Raw genomic sequence first — 22,611 nt, 5'->3', positions numbered from 1 at the left:
TAAGTTTATGTTTACATTCAACATCTGAAACTGCCGCCCCTGACTTTGCCGCCGCTAGCTTTTTGAATTTAGACTGTCACCCGTTTTTACTTTTATGACTCTCTTTACTGTCTCAAAGAATTTTAGGAAACGCTCTGAAGACCTTTCTTAAGTACTTTCATTAATAGCCAAATGCATCCAATCCAATGACTGTTGCATCTGCCCGCCGTACTCAAAACAATCTATGTAGTTATGACTAAAACTAGAAAATTATAGATCACATCATTTACTACCTTTCTGCGGAGAATGGAATCACTTCGTAAGTCTTGATCTATATTTTCCTTCATTTTTTTGTTTTCTCCTCAACAAATAAACTAGTAGAAACCACTTAAGTAGGTGTCTCCGTTTGCGATGTTGCAGACTACCTTTCCAGGGATTTGAAGGGCCTGAGGTTATGCCGTACAGCATCGACTCTCAGCATCAGCATTAATGCTGTATGCCCAGGTAGCGGGCATGTGGCCCTGCGCTTAATGCGCGCAACCCGCCGGCTTTGAGCATTGATGCCCAATGCTAACGTGCCGGCCAGGTCAGCATGGAGCGCTGATGCTGAGGTTTGATGCTACGTAAGGGACCAAAATACGCTTCACCTTTTGATGCTGGAGCCCCAGCTCTCAGTCTGTTGCGGCATCAATTTTCAGTCCCGCAACGGTTGCAAGTTGCATGTAAAGTAACTTTACATGCAATCTCTTATTTGTTCCCAACCTGTCCCGTTATTACAAGAAGAGTGACGTTAGCACTGACATTCTCAAAATTACAGACTGAGTGTTTTTACAGCTTATTAGTAGGCATATAAATTGTAATGAACCACTATGCCTCTGGTCAGAATAACCAGGTAGCTTGATACAATCTAGTATATTATTTACTGTCACTATGCAAATCGACGGTGTAAGTCGGAAAACTACTCAACGGCAATTCTTTAAAGCTGCCGATTTTTCGTCTCTGTGCCAAGAAAATTCTACGAAAACTTCAAGGAATGATGTCAATTTGTTCTCCTTTAAAAATAACATGGAGCCGGAGATTTTCAGACACCGCAAACGAGTTACGTGATTGCTGCCTTACACCGTCGATATGCTCTTTATAGATTAAGTTGTAGCGTTTTTCGCTCTTGCAGTGCTCAATCCTCCTCTGTTTCATTTTCTTGCACGTGCCTTGCAACATTTGGTATCAGAGAATTTAATTCTTTTTTCTTTCAACAGATAATAGTACAAAATCCAAGGAGCTGAAAGATTCTGAGGAGGAAGAACTACAGCATGTGGAAAATGAGCTTGCTATTGTGGAAGCTAAATTAAGGTCTTTGATAGCAAAGAAGAATAGTCTCCTAAGGCGGAAGGAAGACCTGAAAGATATTTGTGCCTTGAAACGGAGCAAATCTCAAACCAAAGAAGAGGATTGGAACCATGAAGGTAATTTCTCAGCAGGGTCTATGATGTAAGGGTTAAATGCACCTCCTCCGAAAGTAGGCATATTTAATAATATAAGGAACTTGCTGGAATCTTGTATTAGTGCACCGCTCTGCAATTAAACTGCTTAGCAGTACTTGAAGAGTTTTAGCCATTACTCAAGCAAAGTGCTCTGTGTGTTTCTTTTCAGTATCGCTATTGGAGGAGGAAGGAATAATCTAAGAGCAAAGCATAATTTCACTTAACCCACAAAAGTGCTACCTAGGTAAATTAGAAGATTTTGCAACAAAGCCTTTCAATTGAAATTCATTTATCCAATTGCAAAACCATTCGCCAAATGTGACACCTCTATAAGTAATTCTTATCAACAAAAATTCCCTCTCCTTTTTATTATCTTCATCTATTTTGTTTTAAATCCCTCAATACACTCATGTATCTTGTTTTTATTGTAGGGTTTGAATGGTCATCCAAATTACGCGCCATCTTAAAATCGACTTTCCAAATAAGTGAATTTCGACCGTATCAACTATCACCGATCAATATCACCCTCGCAAAAAAAGACTGCATACTTATCATGCCTACTGGTGGAGGAAAATCTCTTTGCTTTCAACTACCGGCTCTTATTGAAGATGGTAAGAAAGAATGCAACTTCTGACTGATATTAATAAAAAAAAATTGAATTGAAAAAGGCTTTTAAAATTTTAATGTTGCTCATGTGTGTTCACACACTCATGTAAATACGTCTACAGACACAATAGGTAATTTTCTGAAGCAACAGTTCCCATGAATTGAAAAATTAAGATTCTAGAATGAAAAGTGAAGAATAAATACGGGATGGAACACTAAGTAGGTATGTCTCTCCCTCATTATCTTTTAATTGCATCTTAATTTTCAAAAATTTAAACTAAGGATTAAAATAACTGTGTGAAATTTTTTTTGGAAATATATTTTCTGGCTGACTCAGTCGAAACTAAGTGAGACCCAACCAAAGTTTTGGTCGAGTCATTGGTAATGGAAGTTAAATTACATAGAAATATGTGGTTCAAAAGTACAATCTGTATTCTGGTCACAAGAACTTATCTTTTGTCTTGATGCTTATCAGAGTGTGTAGGTGAAGCTTCAATACACAGGGGAAAAACAGTTGTCGATTCTATATCCTTGAATGTTGAAGAATGGCACACCTTAAGAAGTCAATTCTACTCCCTGAGATGTGAAATAACGGTCTAGAAAGTCAATTTAGTATTTTTAGGATGTATGATTGTCAGCATGTTGTGTGCCTCACAGTTTTCCACAATTGAGAATATTAAATCAAAATCTCTTTTCTTTCCATGTACTTAGGTACTCTGTTTGCAAGAATATAATTATTGAAATGAATGATAGTAGATAAAAAAGCACCAACGCTGGCTTGTTTCTCCTCGAAAAAATAAAACAGGGGCGGAAATTTTGAAACATCGTAGTGGAGGTACGTTGTTTTGCACATCGGTCATCTATGAGTATCTTGTTTCAGTTATTTTTAAACATTGTTAAATAAATTGTCCTAATTTAATTTTTGCAACTTCATCTTTTGTTTTTATTGTCTAACTTGCAGGTTTCACCCTTGTCATCTCACCAATGATTTCATTGATGGAAGATCAAATAATGCATCTGAATAAATTAGGAGTGAAAGCTGAAATGATTTCATCAGAGACGAATCTTAAAGCATCGAATGGAATTTTTCAAGTAATTTTTTCTCCTTATGTATCTTCTTTTTATCACTTAACAGTAATTCTTAAATAAAAGGAGTGTTGCCAACCAATATCTCATCATAAATGTGTTTACGTTTTCTTGTATGGAAATGAAGTTAGGTGGAGTTTCGATGAGAGGTATGAAGTTCCAACTTCAGACTTCACGGAAAAACGAATTAATTGCTATTTTGTCCATTGTCGTCTCTTACCCCAGATTTGCTTTTCAGGGAATGGTAGAATCAAAATCGTCCCTCAAGCTGCTGTACGTGGCCCCTGAGAGACTTGCCAAGAGCAAGAAGTTCATGAGCAAACTGCAAAAAGCACACGAGTTGGGGAGATTGTCAAGGATTGCAATCGATGAAGTCCACTGCTGCTCAACGTGGGGCCATGATTTTAGGCCAGGTGAATTTTGAAGTCAGCACATAGTTATCAAGAATTTGTTTTTCCTCTCGCACGCTGTGTACGTCAGGGAGGCGCTCGTCAAGATTTACAGATTTAAAAATGTCGAATAGCCTCTGCAACAGGCAACATTCTCTAATTTAAATATTCCAATGATGAAACCAGAAAAACAAATCTCTTGAAGCAAAATTTCAAAATTTTTGCATATGTTTATTATTTCAATAAAGTATCCCCATTTTTTTAAAAGTAATTTTTTGAGAATATTCTGAAAATTTAAAAAATCTCCTAACATCGCATAATCAAGGTAATATCGCTTGTTCCTCCTTCATGAAGTAAAATGAGAGTGATACATGTTCTGTAAAGTTCATGTTCAGCCAGCAGGCTGAATATGTATTCAGGCTCAGTCTGGTTACGTCAATTTGATTGTCGACTTCTGATTGATCGGATTTTGATTAGCTTTTTTCCCTGGAGGAATGATTTTTTAACTTTTTAATTAACTTTTTGGTTTCTTCACGAAATTTTACTTGAGAAAAATGATACAACAACCCTGGAAAAATTCCTTACCACTGACCCATTGTTATTTTGAAATAATGAGTTTTTGTTGATTTGTTGTTTTTTCCCTCTTTGTTTTTTAAAGATTATCAGTTTTTGTCCGTTTTGAAAGACATGTTCCCAGAGGTGCCAATATTGGGCCTAACAGCAACCGCAACAACTAAAGTGATCATTGATGTTCAAAAAATGTTGAGTATTCCAGGATGTATGGTTATCAAAGCCTCTTTCAATCGTCCAAATCTTTATTACGAGGTAAAAATTGTACTTATTCGCTTTTCCGTGTAAATCTAATGTTAAAGCGCAGGTCATGTACAATACTGATCATCAAGCTTGACCAGGGACAGTGACAAAAATCCTTCTCCATTCCAACTCATTTCTTACAAATACTGGCCGAATGAGATAGATTTATTTTAAATGCTGAAGTATGCTAGGAACAATCTTTTTAAGGAAGGAGACTTTTTTTATGTGCAAGAAGGCAGAACGTTACTTTAAGGGAACTTATGAGTTCCTATCTTCACCATTTAAAATTTACTGTTGTCAAGGTACACTTTTTCTCAGGTTCTCTTGAGTGGATTTTCAACAACTTTTTGTGTGTGGTTCTTTAGTCTTTGTCTAGCTTCAGACGCGAGAATTTTTAAAAATTCCGAACATTTAAATTTTTTATGAAATGAAATATTTATTTTAATTTCATTTAAATAATTTGAAATTGATTGAAAATGATTTAAATTTAATTTTTTTAAAGTGTAGACTTTGATTAGAAAAAACACAAAACAATCGTTTTTTTACCTAAAATGATCCATGAATCCCCTTGAAGAAGAATGCATGCTGTTTTTGTCTGTAATGACCTGAAAGATCAACGGATCCTTTTTAAACGAAATACGGTCAAAATAGTTAAGCACTGTAAAAACCACCGTCTCAGCAGCAGTTTTAGTTTTAACAGTTTCTCTGTCTCTTTAAATGCTTCTAATGTTCAATTCAGGTTGACTTGATTGTAATTTTTTTAATATAAGAGCATTTTGAATCTTCGAAGAAAGTGTTTCATTTTTAAGATTTTGAAGTCTTACGATCCAAGTTCTGTTGTTATGAATTTTTGAGAGGGTGCCTCAAATATTCTGTTGGTTATTTAATATATTTCTCTTTTACCATAGGTGCGAATCAAACCTACAGCCCAGAAAGAATGCATAGATGAGTTGGAGTATTTATTGAAAAATACTTTTAAAAATCAATCCGGTATTATTTACACAACGTCCATTAAAGACTGCGAAGATTTACGAAAAGAACTGAGGTATATTTTATCAGGAAGTTTTCACTATTTCTCCTCTATCACTTAATTACTCTCCATTTATTTGTAATATCAGAGAAGACAAAGTTGAAAAAATTAAATAATTATGATTAAGAAGAAAAATATTATGCCTCAAAATTTACAAATATGTAGTATTCTGCATACTTAATTTTACCATCTAATGTTTTATCTTATATCGTAGAAGAGACCTCTTTTTTTTATTTTTTTCAACTTTCATATTCTTTAATTTGGCCATCCTAAAATATCGGTTTTAATTATTCTACCATTTGGGTTTATTTTCCATTCCTGCAGTTGAACAGAATTCAAATCAAAGTCTCTGATAAGATGATTTTTTTTTCATATCATCCGTCTGTCCATCTCAGACTCTATTCATCAAACAAGTTTCATACCGGTAACCAAAGTGCAAAACCACAAATTTCCATTGTGGCTTTTCAAAAGTTCCGCTCCTAATTTAATATTTGGAAGAGAAACCAGTCAATTTCAGAGCTGTAAATGTATTTTATATCTTTATATTAATATCATTCTGGTAACAAAGAAAGAAATATATATAAGAGGTTTTCATGACATTACTGTGACTAGTCTTCCACCGAAAAAATGAAGTATGATAAGAAGTCTGCAACGTCGCAAACAGAGTTACGTGGTTTTGAACTTTGGCCATTGGTATTGAACTTTTTAAATGATGAGAAACCCAGATGATTATCTTAAAAGGAGGCTGCATGTTCATGCAAAACGCATTGTGGATTCTTGCTTTGTTGTTAGTTTTTAACTTTGAATCTTTCTTTACATGTTCCCAGAGCTCGCAATTTACAAGTTAGTGGTTATCATGCCAGGCTGGAACCTGAGATTCGTTCAAAAGTTCACCAGAAATGGCTGACAGGAGAATATCAAGCAGTTGTGGCAACCATAGCTTTTGGTCTTGGCATTGACAAACCTAACGTTCGTTTTGTCATCCATCATTGTCTATCAAAATCCATGGAAAACTTTTATCAGGTTAATTTCTGTCGGACATTTTGTATTTGGACACTGCACGCTCCTGTAGATAAGCTCAATCAGCACCAGTAGATTTTTGTTAGCTGCAGAATAAATTTAAACTGGTAATGGGCCTGTTGCAAACTTTTGCAAAAGCAAAAATAAGAGCTGTTTCTATCAGTAAATGTCTCAAAAATCACGATGAGCGCATTGGCAAAAACGCTTCGAAAACGATACTACAGCACAGATGAACATTTCGTTAGAGGAGTCGTTCCATTCAACCCTTTCGCAATAGCAATACTCAGCATAGCCAACGCTTTTGCGCTCAAATCAGAGTCGGGAGCACAAGACCAAAACAAATCTGTATCAACGGGAAGAAATGGTGAATGTAAGCACGTTGGGTTATTAAAAAATCGTTAGAATTTCGTCCAGGCACATGTGTTTTTGGTGGATTGGTGTCAGCCATGTTGAATATTGTGTACAATCCTAGTGCACTAGGGTTGGATAGAACGACACTAACGATTTGTTCACCTGTGCCGTAGTATCGTTTTTGAAGCGGTAAGCTCAAAAAAACGCAAATTTCTCAAGCAGATTGTGAAGTTAACAGTGCATTTCAAACTTTGCCAATGCCCTCATCGTAATTTGTAAGACATTTACTGATAGATACAACTCTTATTTTTGCTCTAGCAGAAGTTTCCAGCAGACCCATTATCAGTAAAACAATCTCTGGGTAACCTTTGCTGCAAATTTTTATTGGAAAAAATAGAAAATTGGTGTAGTTTACCTCTAGATTTTGATGGTGGTTTTTGCATTCAATCATACATTTTCAAAGTAAATGTTCTGAGAAAGTGAATGTTGCTAACACAACATACAGCTCAAAGCATATGCATAACATTTCTTTTTTTCAGGAAAGTGGAAGAGCAGGAAGAGATGGGCAACGAGCACATTGTATTCTCTATTATAGGCTTCAAGATGTTTTTAAATTAAGCACAATGGTCTTCTCCACGCAGACTGGCCTGGAAAATTTATACTCTATCGTTAAATACTGCCTCGAACCAAGTCGGTAAGTATACATATCAAAAACAGGTGACAATTTTTTTTCTTCAAATCGAGATTAATGAGTATTGTAGGACTACAATATATACTCAGAAAAGAGAGGTCTTAGTATGTATCTTCCTTTGTGTATCTGCGCTTTAATTTTTCTCCTTAAAACTATATGTCTTCATCCTGTTGAGACATTATTATACTGTTATTCATAGCTTGAAATAATTGTTGATATTTCCATTCTGGAAGGTAACAATAAATGCAAATCTTTAAAAGGAAGAAAAAAAAAATAAAAAAAATAAAAAAAAAGTTTATACCTCCACCCATTAGAAGGGGAAAAAAGGCTGAGGAAGTATCATGTGAGTGTGTGGAACTGTTTGAAGAAAAAATTTACTCGAGTCCTGTAATTTGTTCTCATTAGGTTTAAAAGTTGAAAATTAGTATGTATCTTAGGACTTGTCCTCCTTTTTTGTCCAGGTGTCGGCGTTCAATTATTGCATCCCATTTTGATGAAGTTTGGGACTACTCAGACTGCGATAAAATGTGCGACAATTGCAAGAAATCTAGACAAAGCACCGATATGGACATAACTCCCCACTGTTTAACCATTTTGAAAATAATAGAAACAGCAATTAATGAAGACACAAAATTAACTGGTAAGTTGACGAAAATGACTGATCGTATTCATACAATTTTGGGACCAATTATTATTCTCCTATCTGAATCTGAATTGTGCTTTCTCTAACTTCAGTTGTAAAATGTAACAGGAATATTATGCATGAACTATTCGCTGTTTGGTTTTCTTTCACCAAGTGCAGTGTAAATTTGAGTCAACAAGTTGAAAACTGACGTATAAAGTTATGCTGTGAGATTTTAATCATGATTTCAACCACCACCTGAATCAATGCAGTGCAGCTTGAAATAATTTGTCTTTTGTAAGTTGAAAGCCAACATCCAAGAAAAAATCTAAATTTCTTTCAGCTCATTTTGAACTAATATTTTCCGAGCCTGCTTTCTTTTCTTAGCCAACCTCGTTGACTCCATGATTTTTTTTTTTCTTTTCAGCTCAAATGATTCTCGACATCTGGTTTGGGAAGAACAATAAAATAAAGTGCAAAGTAGCAACTCCTAAATTTCCTCGCGAAAAAGCGGAGAATATTTTAGCAACATTACTTATCAAAGGAATTCTTAAAGAGGATTTCCATTTCACACCGTATTCTACAATTAGTTACATGAAAGCAGGTATAGTCTTAAATTTTCCTTCTTCTCAACCTGCCTACACTTTAACTTATTCCAACCATTCACAAAACAGATGTATCCTTCAAACATTTCATAGATATTCCAATAACATATGTATTTGAGACAGTCAATTTACAATGAAATGGTTTCTCTGTTTTTCCATCTTCCGCTTGGAAGCGCTTCTCGGCTCACGTCTTGCTTAAAAACGAAAATAATGGGAAAATGTTTGATTCTGCAAATCAAATATTGAAATCTTCATTATCCTTAATGATATTTATTCGAGACGCACCCAGGGCCTGGGCACAGGGAGATGAGCATAAAAAGTGTATTTTTTTTACTAAAATAATTGCAGTAGCATTTTTAATCTCAAGTCATTTGGTTTTACAGGGTGTTTGCCGGTCCCCAAAAGTCCCCAGTTATCCCCGATATCCCCGAAAGTCCCCAATTTTCTTGTTCAGGTCCCCAAAAAATGACAAAAATCGTCCTAAACACCGGCATTTTAAAATTTTCCTGCCAGCGGTGGCAGCGCAGTATATCCAGGAATAAAAAGCTGAAGTGTTCCTCAGTTTTTCGTATTTTTCATGGGTTCAATATGACGTGTAAAATATAAGCCTTTTAACGCTCTAACTAGCTCCCTTTCTCTTACTATTGCAGGGGAAAAAGTCCCCCATTTTGGTTCTTCATAACTGGTAGACATCCTGAAAAAAGACAATTCCTCTACATAATTATTTTATAATAGAAAGGATGATAAGTTCTTGAACCATCAAAATGCACAGGTGCATCGCCTTAACTCCAAAGGGGCTAAATTTTTAGCTTTTAAAAAGCACTATTTTCTGTGTCTTTTCATAATGATTACGATCCTGATGCCCAAAGGCTCGGTTTGTGATTACCACAGCTGTGTTGATGGCCTCTTGTCTTCTGAACACCAGCCTTTCCTTTTAGACGGAGCTAGTGATTCGATCTTCAACTTTTAGATAATCTTTATCACTATACAGGTTTTATCACTATAAAGTCCCATCACACCAGCATCAGGCATACTCCTGTAACTTTTGGAAAAATTTAGATAGAAACTTAGAATTTTATGTGAGTGCTCTAAGGTCAGAGGAAACACATTTTTAGTACTAACTACTTAATTTAAAACTAACTTAACTTTTTCAACTCACTAAAGTCATGATTCTTTTTTTCAGGTCCAAAACACGCATCAGTATTACACCGAGGAGAAAAAGTCACCATGCCCATCAAAGGGATTTCATCTGAGTCAACTTCCTCACAAAATGACAAAAATGACAGGGTACCAGATTCTTTTGCTTCAAAAAGCAACAGTGGTTCTCATACCCAATCCAAAAATAAACCTGATAACGCAACCGGTGTCTCCACTAAGCGATCAGGGGGAGTGGCGTGTAATGAAAATGTTATCAAACCTAAGAAGTCAAGAATCATTATTGTTTCCAGTGATTCAGAGTGACTGTTGTTTTAATCAGTTACAAGATAAGGACCTACTTTACTAAAATTTAGTGGAGAACCAAGTTATAGTTTCTTCCCCATCAATAATCGTACGCAAAGTATTTGAATTATATGAAAAAGTTAGCATCACCTTACAAAAATGTCTGTGATAATTTCTGTAGATTATTTTGTATCTAATAAAAAAATTAGCTAAGTTTTTGTGTACATTAATTTTTTTACGTATAATTGGGCCTGCAAAAAGTTCCTGGTCATCCCACTTTTCGAACTGGCCTTCTCATTTTAAGAAGCCTTTTTTCCCCCAAAATTTGCGAAGCTCTCACCTTTTCTTAGACTCTTTTCATAAAATGCTTTGATCTAGAGAAAAACATACAAGTACCACAATTTTATTTTCATATCTCATTGAAATTTGGAAGTTTTTGATAATTCTAACATATTCTACATACCTAAATACTTCATGAAAAAACGTATCCTAGTAGCTAAACTTGAAAACCTGAAACTCAAAAGTCTCCAAAATCTCTGATCGTATTTATTTTTAAAAAGAAAAGCTTCAATTTTTTTCAGAATAGTTATAAGAGGGTAAAGAAAAATAAAAAAAAAAGTAAGAAATAATAAGATGTTTTTCTTTTTAAAAAATAAATACAAATGAGAGGAAATTGCAAAACATGACACTTTGAGATTCATGTTTTTAGATTTTAGCCACCCTTGTTTGGGTGCTTGGTTTCTTATCTGTTTAGATAGTGCAAAACTGTGTAAACTTAAAAATAAAGAGAGAGAGACATCTAACTGAAGAGTGTGTCTTGTCCTTTGAAATAAGGTACGAGGCAGTAAAAATTGAATATTTTATTCATGAAATAGCGGTTGATAAGGTATAAATTTCTTTTTTTCACCATTCACACAGGTACGTATACCACGAGTAAAATTAATCATTAATCTAACACTATCTACTATCTCACTTCCTAGAAATTTCGTTTCTAATGAAACAGACTGTACAAATTTAAGCTCTCTACTCACAATTAAACAAAATGTGTTGATATTTAACAGATCTTGGGAGAATTTGGGATTCAAATTGAAGCTGACTATGATTAAACAATAAAGAATAATTTCAAACTGAGAGACCAACGAGAGGACAAAAAAGCAATCTGAGAAAATTTTATGGAAACTGAGAAAGTAAAATAAAAAGAGTTTCTTGATTAAAGGCAAATTTTAAAAAGTATATACAAATTCACCAAAATAGAAGTCTTAGTCTTTTAATCTAAGCAGCTGAAAAGGAAACAGACGAACTCAACAAATGCGCGTAGGGCTTGTATGTGCAGTCATGAGTATCTTCAAGATTTGTGAGAGGATCAAAGCACTGAATAAAAAAGAAAGAAACATCTTTGATGCGTTCCTAGAAAGCACACTTGGTTTCTGCTCCTTGGAAGAACACGTTTTATGGAAAAAAACGTGCGACAACCCCAGAAACGTTTTAATTGAAGAAAGACAAAAATGAATTATGAGCATACATTAACGCTGACACAGGGGGGTGAGGCACACAATTGTAGACAACATACTCGGGCTTGAGAGCAGGGGCTTTCAATTTGATAAATGCACCTTTGTTGTTGGCCGAATCACAATAATTGGGAGCGGAGAAGACTGTGATACATCGACCATCATGCTGAACTTCGTATCCTTCTTGTTTGACTTCATGCGACCGTATGATGAAGTCGAGATTATTGTGATCGCAAAAAGCTTTCGTCACGTCAGGCCCGAATTGAATTCCGACTCCACGTTTACTTGGGATTCGACCCATACCATCTTGAGGATCAGACCACAAAAGCTCACACATTAGACCTGGAAAGTATGATGAAAATATATTAAGATTTTAAAGTAATTCACACAGCTTTTGAGAGAGGGGTTTTTACTTTTGCTTCCAAAACTCTTCAGCCAAAAAATATTTTAACATTGAAATAGAACAGAAAAAAGACTGCGCTTGACTGGCTGCAGAGGAGTTTTTTCTCTCTTTTTTTTTGTATTGGAAATGAGGAGATTGTTGGGGAATTTTGCTGAGACAAAGCATAATTTTGCATACAAAGGAAGCAATGATTTTTTATTTTTCCAGAGGAATTTCTCAATCTCTCACAAAGCTCGCAAGATTTTCAAAGGAGAGGTATGGATATGGGCCTTTTTTGGGTCTACCTACCCTACCTGAATTCCTTCAACTTTAAAAATTTTTGCTCATTAAAGGTTTATAGCTTACACAATGCATCAAGATTTGATCATTGCTGATCTATTCATAGGTCTCATCCTGACCAAAACATGGGCCTGAGGACAGATTTTGGCGAGAAATGCAGATTTTCCAGTCCTTGATCGCAAGCCCTCAGAACTAGCATTCTTCACCAAAACCGGCCGTTAGGCCCATGTTCAGGCCATGTAATATTTATTATCACAATTGGACGTATTTCTGTCAAATGGAACTAAGCGCCATTGGGGGAGGAAGGTAGAGGGGGGGCTTGGATTGGCGGCGGAACCGGGCGTCGGGCTCGTTCCTATACTCGCAATGCTTTTCCATGGCGCTTAGTTCTGTTTGACGGAACGCGCTATCCAGGATTCTACATTCCTCAAAAGGAACTCAAAGTAGCGCTTAGTTCCGTTTGGCGGAAATACGTCCAATTGTAAATGATTGTTGGTATAATTGGAATCATTATATTTTTCCATTCAAAAGTAATTAGGCTACCAAGATTTAAATTTTGACCCTCCCTTGCACCCCCCCCCCCCTCCAAAGTTTAGAGCAGATATGAATCTGGGAAAATATGGTTTAAATCAAGCACAACCCATATGCTTAGTTTAAGAAAAACTTCAAGGTAGGAGCAAAAAATGTGGTATTTGGCATCAAAATCTCCGCAGTTTTCTTGAAAACTGATAAGTCAAATCTAATGAAAAATAAGTATGTTTAAAACTTTTCTGTGAACTGTTAGAAATGGTAAAGAACATTTTTGGGAGACAGATGAAAAAGATGGACTAATTACCTTCTTCAGGAGGTTGCCGATTTCTATCAATGTTCCTGATATCATCCAGAGTTACTCCATCCTTTGAAAAGAGTCCACCGTGCATGATTAGAATCCTTTTATTGATACAATGAGCTAAGGGTAACATATTGTAAACCTCAGTGAACAGGTCGCACATTTCTGATGAATATTTTGCTCGGCACTCTCCAAAGAAGCCATAAATTTGATTCATATTGTCTGACTCATGGTTTCCTCTAGCCATGAAAAATTTGTCCGGATACAATAATTTGAAACCAAAGAGGGTGAATATACATTCAATTGAAAAACTACCACGATCAACAAAATCACCATTGAATAGATACGGATTTGTTTCGGAAGGCTGACCATTAATTTCAAAAATGTTGAGTAAATCATAAAATTGACCATGAATATCACCACAGACAGTAATTTTTTCATTATCTGGAATGTTTATATCTACTAGGGTGGGTTGTTTCTCAAATAAGCTCTTTACTTGCAGCAAGATCTGTAAAAATAAAAAATTAAAAAATATGATAACATACAAAAAAAAGAGGAGGAAGGAAAGTAATCATTCGAATTTAAATACAAGGGGTGATGGCAAAAATAAACTAATATTTAATACACTGCCTGCCGACATTGACAGTAAAATTGTTTTTACCCCGCTGTAAAAAACCTCCCAAAATGAAGGTAAAATTATAGCAATAATAAAACAGCTCTTGAACCATGGTTACCATTTAATTAGTGTCAATCGAAATCAGCTTTCCCATGTTGGTCTTATGAGCTGAATGAATCATAATATGAATACTTTAGTGTCGAGCCCTTGACTCCGACAGGGCAGGCAACATGTTCATAAAACATGGACATACTATTTCTTGGAAGCAAATATTTAAAAATGAAATTGAAATAATCCCAACTTCATCTTCAATGATGAGCCAGTCTGTACATGGTCTCTTCAGGTGACTTATAGCATGAAAAGTTGTTCCGATTACCAACCATCCACCCAATATAACTGATTAAAAAACTGAGTAAATACATTTGATGACATACTCTTGAGGCCTCTTGCTACATTCTTTTAACCATCATCTCTTAACGGACAATTTTCAAACGGAAATAATCCAAAATGTTTGTGCTAGAGCTTAGAGATATATTTCAGAGTAAGAGTTTTGAAGATATACTTGAAAAAGAGAAGAGGAAAAAACTGTTTTTTAAGTTCATTTGTGCATTTTGTGAACGCTGTGCATAGATGGAAGACAAATGTGAAGCAAAATAAAACTTGGGTTAGGTGGAATTTTAAAACGCTTGGCTAAAATAAAAAAAAAAACTTACTGAATAAGCATATTTTTTGTGAAGCTTCTTTTGGTCTTTATATGTCCTCAGCAACTCCTCCATGAAAGTTTTTGTCACTTTCCCATTATCGAGAGCAGGCCCAGAGTAGTCGTCTTCGATAGCTTAAAAAAATAAGAAAATTTGTTTTTCATTCCAAGTGTGACAGTGATCATACTTGCGTCAATATTTATTTATTTATCTTTTTATTTTTTTATTTATTTTTTCATTTCTTTTTACGAAGTTTTTTTCCGTAGAATACATTCAATATTAACTATAATTCTCGCTGATTTTGTGCCACGCAAAGGTGTGGTTGCACTGGACAGCCAGAAATGTGGTCGATTCAATTTTAAGTACTCTAGCTGAGTCTACCATACATATGGCTGGCACCTAAGTCAGTGAGGAATATAGTTGAGATTATCATAATTTGTTCCCCTTGAAACTTAACATTGAAAGTATTGTTTGGAAAAATGAATAGTGAGATAATTCTGTAATAATGTGTAAAATTCATACAATATCAACTTGCATGTTAAAATTCTTAGAAGCAAAGCATTTGAGGTTGTCCTCCTTTCTTGAAGTGTTGTTGAGTTATATTTTAAGGATATTACAATTTTTTCCTGATCAAAAACACTTATTATGATTTCTAAAATTTACCTTAATACTTATATACAATTAAAAACACTTGCAACTTGCACACACACGAAACAAAAAATCCCAGGGATTTTCATTACTTACTCATCGATTCGAAATTGATGGAATCAGCAATGCTTCTTGTATCATTTACAGCTATTGCTTTCTCAAACATTAATTTCTTGACTATTTTATTACATTCATTGTATTTCATTTTAGCATCACTATCATTTGGACGAAACTTAGTAACCTATAACAAAATATACACACATTAACATTATGGGGAAGAAAAAACACAAAAAAAGCGACAGACTATGGAATTAAAAATAACGAAAAAATCCAAAGTGGTTTTGAGTAATAACAAAATAAAAAGCATAAGTAACCATGAAACCCATCTCTAAAAATTTCAGGCGATGTTTTCTTCATGATAGCTGGCACTTATCTATTTCATTATATAACCATTTTACTTGAATGGATATCATTATGACATCAGAAAGCTAAGCCTTGGAAAAAATTCTTCCTGGGAGTTGGGCTGTAGAACTGCCAGAGAGTAGACTCTCTTGTGATTCGAAAATAGTTTGATCAAAATGTTAAAAGTTACACATAGTTCCATTGCTACTCACAGTTGCTAAATCAGACAATGCTTGTTTATATTTTCCCAGAGACATGTATGCAGCTGCTCTCCGGTAGTAACCCTTGATGTAATTGCGGTCTACTTCAATTGCTTTCGACGCATCATTTAAGGCATATCCAAAGTTTTCTAACTTGAGGTTAGCAATGCTTCGATTGGCATAGTAGATGGCTGAGCAAGGATTTGTTTCTATTGCTTTGGTATAGAGCTCAATAGCACCATTGAAGTCTTGCTCTGAAAGAAAGGAAAATCATATTCGTGAGAACTTCTGAAAACAACCAGAGATACCTACTTGCACGATAGGTTCGTTTTTCTTTGTTTTTTCTTTTTTAAAAAAACAGAAGTAGGTAATGGGAAAAATTTGGCAAAATCAGATGGCACTGCACCACCACTAAGTGGATAATCAATACAAAATCCCAAAAGTACATCTGATTAAATTTTAGAGAACTTCACTGACCAATTCCAAATGAAGACGAACCAGATTTCAGAGTCTTGCCTTTGCTTCGATAATTTTCTAAAACAAGTTGAAATTGGTTAGAGGCTTGGTTTGAATGGAAAGTATGTTTCACACTTTACCTTAGGATCAAACAAAACCAAATATTGTTTAACAATTATAAGTAAAGTCAATCATGTTTAACTAATTGTAAACACCCTTCACAGTCTGGATATTTGATTCCGCCCAATTATTACTTACGTACATGAATCAATCAAAATATAGCAATGATACTTGAGATCAAACCTACAGCTAAAGACAACATTTTTCTTTCAAGTTCCTGTGATTTCAAACTTCAGAGTCACACTGTTTTTTCGGAAAAATAAAAACCTTAATCCCTTTCATGTAAAACCCATCACTCGCTTTGGCTGAAAATTGTTTTTTACCATTTTCATGGATCCCTAGGAGGCTAACCCTTCATTTAATCCTTCAATCTCCTATTCTGCACCCAGCCCCAGGTGACTCTTACTTGAGACCATCCAGCTCAGGTTGCCTGATCAGGAATTGAACCTGGGACCTTCTGATTGCAGGGGTAGCACGACAATAACACCGCAGGAGGCCAACAACATATACATGGTGAAACTGCAGAAAAGCATATTTGGCCTTGTGGCATTGCATACTTCCTGGTATACTGTTATTTTTTAGTGTAAAATCGCTATGGACATGATTCAACCTTCATAAAAATAGTTATTATTTTATTCGAGACCAACTATCTTCTCATTAGTTCCTGAGTACTTAGCAGCAGAAGAGCTGTAGCAAAACTCGGCTCTGCGCAGCTAGCTTCCAACAGGTGTACATCTCCTAATCTATTAACACTGCCAGAAATGTATCCAAGAAAGTAACTCTCTGTAATAATCATCATATACATCATTTGGCCACTTTTTTCTCCTCTGCTCTGACATGGTCGTTGCTGGACAAAAGTCCGTTCAAAATGTAGTTGTTCAACCTCTATCTGCCTATCAAGAGGATTCCCTACTATGGGTCATAGAAAAACCTAATTGGATTACAATAAGTTCCAAGAAGATGCATCCCTTCCTAGGGTCCGCTGACATGCAACCAGGCTACAGAGCTATCGTTGTGTTGTTTCTCCCATTGTCATTCAGGATAGTAAATAACCATTGAATTTAATTATCAGGATCTCATCTTAGGAAAGTGGTTGTCTAGAAGCAATGGTGAAAAGGTGAGAAGAAGCATCACTCAACTGTTGCGGAAAATAATCACGAAGAATAGAGGCTCTTCGGGGAGTTGAGTAGTGTTACAGAACAAGACTTCACAACAAACTATGAACACCCTCAACACTCAGATTATGTTCAATGGTAAAGAGCGGAATTGACTACTGATGTGAATGGTTTTGATTTTAGGAATGAGAGGAAATGAGGTGTAAAAACTTACTCTTATACAGCTCGTTCGCTTCAGCTTTGAATTTCTCAGCCTGTTCTTTGGCTTCCGGCGAAATATCAGGCTTATCGACACCATTCATATTGGAAAATAATAATATTAATTCGAATCAGAAGAAGAACGGCGAGGAAATTTTCTTCAAACCGATGGAAAATTAATTTAAGAAATGAGAGACGTTATCAATATCATTATCACCGAGTTCAGAATCGTGCCTCACTCGAGGAAGAGGTTAGATTACTCATGGGCTTGTTGTTGTTGTTTGTAGGTTAAGCGGAGAACTCGTGAACTAATGCAACTTGCGATTCTGATTGGTTGATGGCGACGAAACCAGACGAAACATAGAACCGCTTGAATTTTTCCCTCCCTCTTTGAAAAAAAAAGCGGGAGCCTCTCTTGCGTCGAACCGTAAATCTGTTTCTTTTGTTGGTTTATCAAAAACTAAAGGCTACACAAGTCTAGCGAGTCGTAGGCTCGTTGGCATAGAGAAAAAAAAGGAGGTGTTTGCATCTTGAGGTTTGTTTACCCTGTGACGTAGATGGTACAACCTGGCCAGCGAAATCCAAAATTCAAAGTATGAAAAAAGAACCATACTTAATGTCCCATTTTTTTGCTTAAATCAACTCATGATATAATTTCAAGCACTTTTTATGGAATGACTTTTTTCCATAAATTACACCATTTCTGAGAAAATTGATGATAAAAGTCGCTGTATCGACCTACGTAATAAAAAATATCCAAGATGCCCGAAATGCAAACACCTCCTTTTTTTTCTCTATGGCTCGTTGGGACAATTTACGTAAGGCAAGGCACCTAGAGGAGAGGGGGGGATAAAAGGTACTTTGCAGGGGGAGGGGAGGGGATCAAGTACTGCCTCGTGTAGGGCAAAACATTGCTTGAAAAGAGGAAAAAATGAAATATTTGATAAAGAGTTTTTCCAGAAAAGTATCTGAAGTTTTTAAAAAACAAATTAGAAAACAAGATTTTTTTTATCCCCTTGTAAATCACCTGTGTTAACAATACAGCAAAAGGGAGCATTGGATCCCAATACACGGTGAAACTCCCAGACTACCTATGTAAGTATCTTGTCTACGGAGTTTTATATATCTGCTCCTATTTTATTTTCGTAAAGGCAATCAATTCAACATCATTCTGTGAAGTTTTCACAAAATTTTTTTTACAACAGAGAAGAAAAATCCTAGAGGATTTAAGTAATTGCCATTGACCAGTTTTTGGTTTAGAAAATAAAGTATAACAGGAAGTCTACAATGTCACAAACCGAGATACGTTGTTTGGGAATTTGACCATTCAAATGCATAAGTATTGTATTGCACTGAAAGTATCTAGGAAAAACTTTTACATGCACGGGACGACCGAAAAAAAATTGTTTGAACTCATCCTCTATGATGAGGTGATTTTTAACAAAGGTGGTGACCGTAAGAGCAGCTTCCTTAAACTGCTGTCTTCTATAAGCCGTTAATTTTACTGCAGAATAACATCAAACGAAGATTTTTTTTTTTATTTTTCAACAATTTTCATAGATTTTTCCTTGAAAATTTCATGTTTAAGAAAATTCTTGCACGCTAGTAAAACTCATGTAGCAGAAACGAGGAGCATCCTCTTATAAAAATACTTTACTCTGACTACCAAAAGCGTCACTTATAGCCATATACTTAAAAGTTCGTCTTTTTGAATTATTTCAGTATTTTTCTAAATTTCGTTTTTCATTACCTAATGACAGACGAAAAACTGAGTAGCACTCAGAGTTGCGGATTGATTGCTAAGCTAACCAACTCAAGAAGAAAGCAGGATTCTTTTGAATTTGACCTAAGTCAATATTTTCACAACTTCTTTGAGTTAGGTGTAACTTTATCAGCATTCTTAGATGTATGAGTGGATTGACATATTAGAATGGATAAAACTTTTTCTTACCAATTTTTTTATTGACTTGTTTTCCTTTTAAAAAACCATGGCCGTTTGAGGCTCCTTTTTTCATAAAAAAAAAATAAGAAGAAAAAAAACGTCATTTGTGTTTTAAAACCTGACGATGGGCATAAGCTTGAAATGGCTGTAATTTTTTAAAAGGAAAAAAGTCTAAGTATAAAAGAATAGGTGAAAAAAATGTTATCCTTTACTAAATGTTTACATCTTGAGTTATACATTTTTGTGGCAACCCTAATATCAACATAGGTATCAAAAGAAATGAATCACTTCCTGAGTTTTTCAATTTTTTTTATTTCTTATATATACTTGTTTTCATTTGGAAACTGCGGTAAAAACATTTTTTTTTAAATAGGCAAAACTGCGTTGTAACAGAATTTTGTTTGGAAGATAATGATCCACTAATTTTGTAACCTATCTATGTTCCAAGAATCATGTTGTAGCCAATGGAGCCATTAAATGGGTCATCACTTCATCCTCCAAATCGTCTCTATTTTGGACCGACAGCTGTAAACAGAAAAAAAATGAAGTCATGGATACCTAATAGTAATAGAAAGTAAAAGTAAGAAAAGAGCTATAGCCTTGGATAAATCCATACAGATGCCTCTCATTATAATGTTTCATGAAACAGCGTTTTACTGAGCAGAGCACAACATTCAACCTGTCTGGCCCCAGACTCCCCAGGGTTTTTACTTCAAAATTTTGACTTCGTCGACGATTTTCTTCGCAATGTTTTTTTATGTGATAGTCCACTTGTCCTCGGCACTTTTAAATTTTTTATTTCTTCCGTCTGTTGTAGTAGTACAGGCCGGGCTTACCGGCAAGGCGCCCTCAAGGGGCCACGGCAAGTGGCTACTGCCGTCTGTTGTAAAAGAAATAATTAAAAATATCTTTTCCATCGCTTAAGCAGTAAAATTTTGCAATTTGCGCGGTCTCCATGTATTTTCTGGCTAATGTTCGATCAGTTGGGAGTAAAAGTAAAAGGCCCCATAGAGCTATGAGTTACATTTTCTCATTTTTGTTGAAAAAACGTTCTATTGGCGACAAAACCACATAAGTTGTGATGGGCATACAGAATTTCATCAATGGTGGGAGCTGCAAAAACACTAACAAAATTTTTTAAATGGTAAGGCAATTTCTTTCTGCAAGGCAAAAGGTTGCTTTTCCGACAAAAAAATCATTATTAATAAACTCTTTCACAGCCTTCTAAACTTAACTACTAAGCTTTTAATGCTGAATATCAATACAGGGTATGAATGAGTTAAGTAAGAGTTTAATTTGCTGTTGATTCAGGACCATTGCTGTTTACAATCTGCCAGAGGATTATTTTGAAAAGGGTGGTTTAGTGAGGCAAAAGATGAAGTTCAAAAATCGTCTTTTACATTTTAATTAAGTGATAAGAAACCGTTAGTTTCCGACTAAATCCTTTCCGGAAGTCTGTCAAAATTTTTACCATTTAAGAAATAAATAATTTGCACAAAATGGCGATAAACAAAAATATATGGCTTTTTGCAGCACCCATTGCAAACACAAATGATTATAATTTGCAGCTTTATGACCAATTTGATGGGGTAAGCTGCCGCTAAAAATTTTTCTTTAAAAAAATCCCTTGATCGCTGGTATCATTCCTAAAGTCGGACAATCATCAAAATTTGTGCTCCTGGGTTAGAAATTGCTGCGCCACCACTTTTTTGCTGTAAAGAAGTGATTCAGTCTGAGAAAATGGATTTTACGAAATTCGCGGCCTTTACCCCCACCTGCCCTGCAACTTTTTAGCCCTTAAAAAGAGCTTCCATTTAACTTCAGGTCACCTGACCCATAGAAGTATTGGCGCAAATAAAGATGAGCAATTAACAAAATAGGTGCAGATGACTTACAGTAAAAATTTTCGCTGATGGAAGTTTTCGTAAGCTGTCTACAACTGGCATTGGTCGAGAGGGTATGGTGGCAAGAATCACTGTTTCCGAGTTTCGAAATATTTCACTAACTTTCTGCTTAAATTTATTGCTGTATAATTCCATTTTTCCAATTTCATCCAGTATTAGGACAGGCGAACCCTAAAAAAGGAAAGAAAAAGAAAAACCCAAGATAACAAAGCTAGAAGAATTGGACATTTTAAATTCACTGGCTAAATCATGTATTGACTGACTGAAATGATAGGATGAAACAGCTCTAAACCTTACAATGCTAAAAGGACATTTTATAATTTTCATCATTGACACCTCTAGAAAGGTAAATTTTTTGTCACAAGACCCTTTTAATTTACTTACTTTCCTCTCTTTTGATAACTTTAGAAAGATAGTCTTCCCTGCCCTCTAAATTCTATTAGCTATACACTACGCAAAATTCCAATAAGAGTCATTACAGTCGCGTAATCGGCGTGATCCGTGACGGTCGTTCCTGCGCTCGTCTGCTCTCTCTAATCTCAACTCCTATCTAATCTAGTACTGAGTGTATCCTAAAATCATTGTGCCAAATCGTGCTCCAAGCAACTTTAGGACATGTGATAAGTGTATTGTGACCAACTCCCTGGTGCCCACGTCGGTGTGGCACCATGGACAAACACGTGATAAGGCTACAATCAGGTGAAATTCCTCAGCCTCACCTTGAAAACATCACAAGTGAACAAACTTTAAATCAAATTCCATCTACTAACTCTAATTGTATAAACTATAATGAGGTACTTTTAGAAGCAAACAAAGCTATTGCTACCCTTATACCTACAGATAACTTAGGAAATGACACTGTAAAAGCACTTCTTGATTATAAAAATCTCACAAACAAACTATCTAATGCTCTTCAGAAATCAATTGATGAGACAAATAATTTTAGACACGAACTTATATCAGTTAAAGCTGATCAAGCTAAAAAAGATGAAGAGACAGATGCTAAATTTAGAATTCTGGAAGAAAAAATTAACCTACTTCAAACTAATCTCAACTCAAATATTAATGCTAATAATTCCAATAATAGCAATCCTATGAACAGTGAATCAACCTTAAAACCTACGTTAAATGATGAGGAGAATATGGACACAACTACATTTGCATTACCCGATTCGGA

General features: G+C 35.3%; 2 protein-coding genes and 1 long non-coding RNA gene across 3 annotated transcripts; 2 read left to right on the top strand and 1 right to left on the bottom strand.

The window, feature by feature from the left end:
* Positions 1–23: 23 nt before the first annotated feature.
* On the top strand, positions 24–10,329 carry LOC140225844 (ATP-dependent DNA helicase Q1-like). Its single transcript, XM_072305802.1, has 12 exons — positions 24–298; positions 1,236–1,442; positions 1,892–2,071; positions 3,028–3,158; positions 3,391–3,565; positions 4,200–4,366; positions 5,263–5,399; positions 6,212–6,407; positions 7,295–7,449; positions 7,908–8,086; positions 8,496–8,672; positions 9,857–10,329. Exons 1-12 carry the CDS (start codon positions 286–288, stop codon positions 10,132–10,134), a joined length of 1,995 nt encoding a protein of 664 aa, XP_072161903.1. The 5' UTR covers positions 24–285; the 3' UTR covers positions 10,135–10,329.
* A 629-nt stretch (positions 10,330–10,958) lies between these two features.
* LOC109036138 (protein phosphatase D3) lies at positions 10,959–17,848 on the bottom strand. The gene is made up of 6 exons (XM_019050105.2): positions 17,605–17,848; positions 15,712–15,953; positions 15,194–15,338; positions 14,462–14,583; positions 13,139–13,640; positions 10,959–11,963 (listed from the first exon to the last, which is right to left on the bottom strand). Exons 1-6 carry the CDS (start codon positions 17,690–17,692, stop codon positions 11,599–11,601), a joined length of 1,464 nt encoding a protein of 487 aa, XP_018905650.1. The 5' UTR covers positions 17,693–17,848; the 3' UTR covers positions 10,959–11,598.
* Positions 15,883–20,450, top strand: LOC140225846 (uncharacterized). The gene is made up of 2 exons (XR_011900744.1): positions 15,883–16,022; positions 19,992–20,450. It is a non-coding gene; the product is annotated as an uncharacterized lncRNA (long non-coding RNA).
* The last annotated feature ends 2,161 nt before the right edge of the window (positions 20,451–22,611 follow it).

The sequence above is a fragment of the Bemisia tabaci genome, unplaced genomic scaffold, assembly GCF_918797505.1.
Source record: "Bemisia tabaci unplaced genomic scaffold, PGI_BMITA_v3".
Taxonomy (NCBI): domain Eukaryota; kingdom Metazoa; phylum Arthropoda; class Insecta; order Hemiptera; family Aleyrodidae; genus Bemisia; species Bemisia tabaci.
Note: the sequence above shows the minus strand (reverse complement) of the source record. Positions and strands in the feature narration are given on the sequence as shown.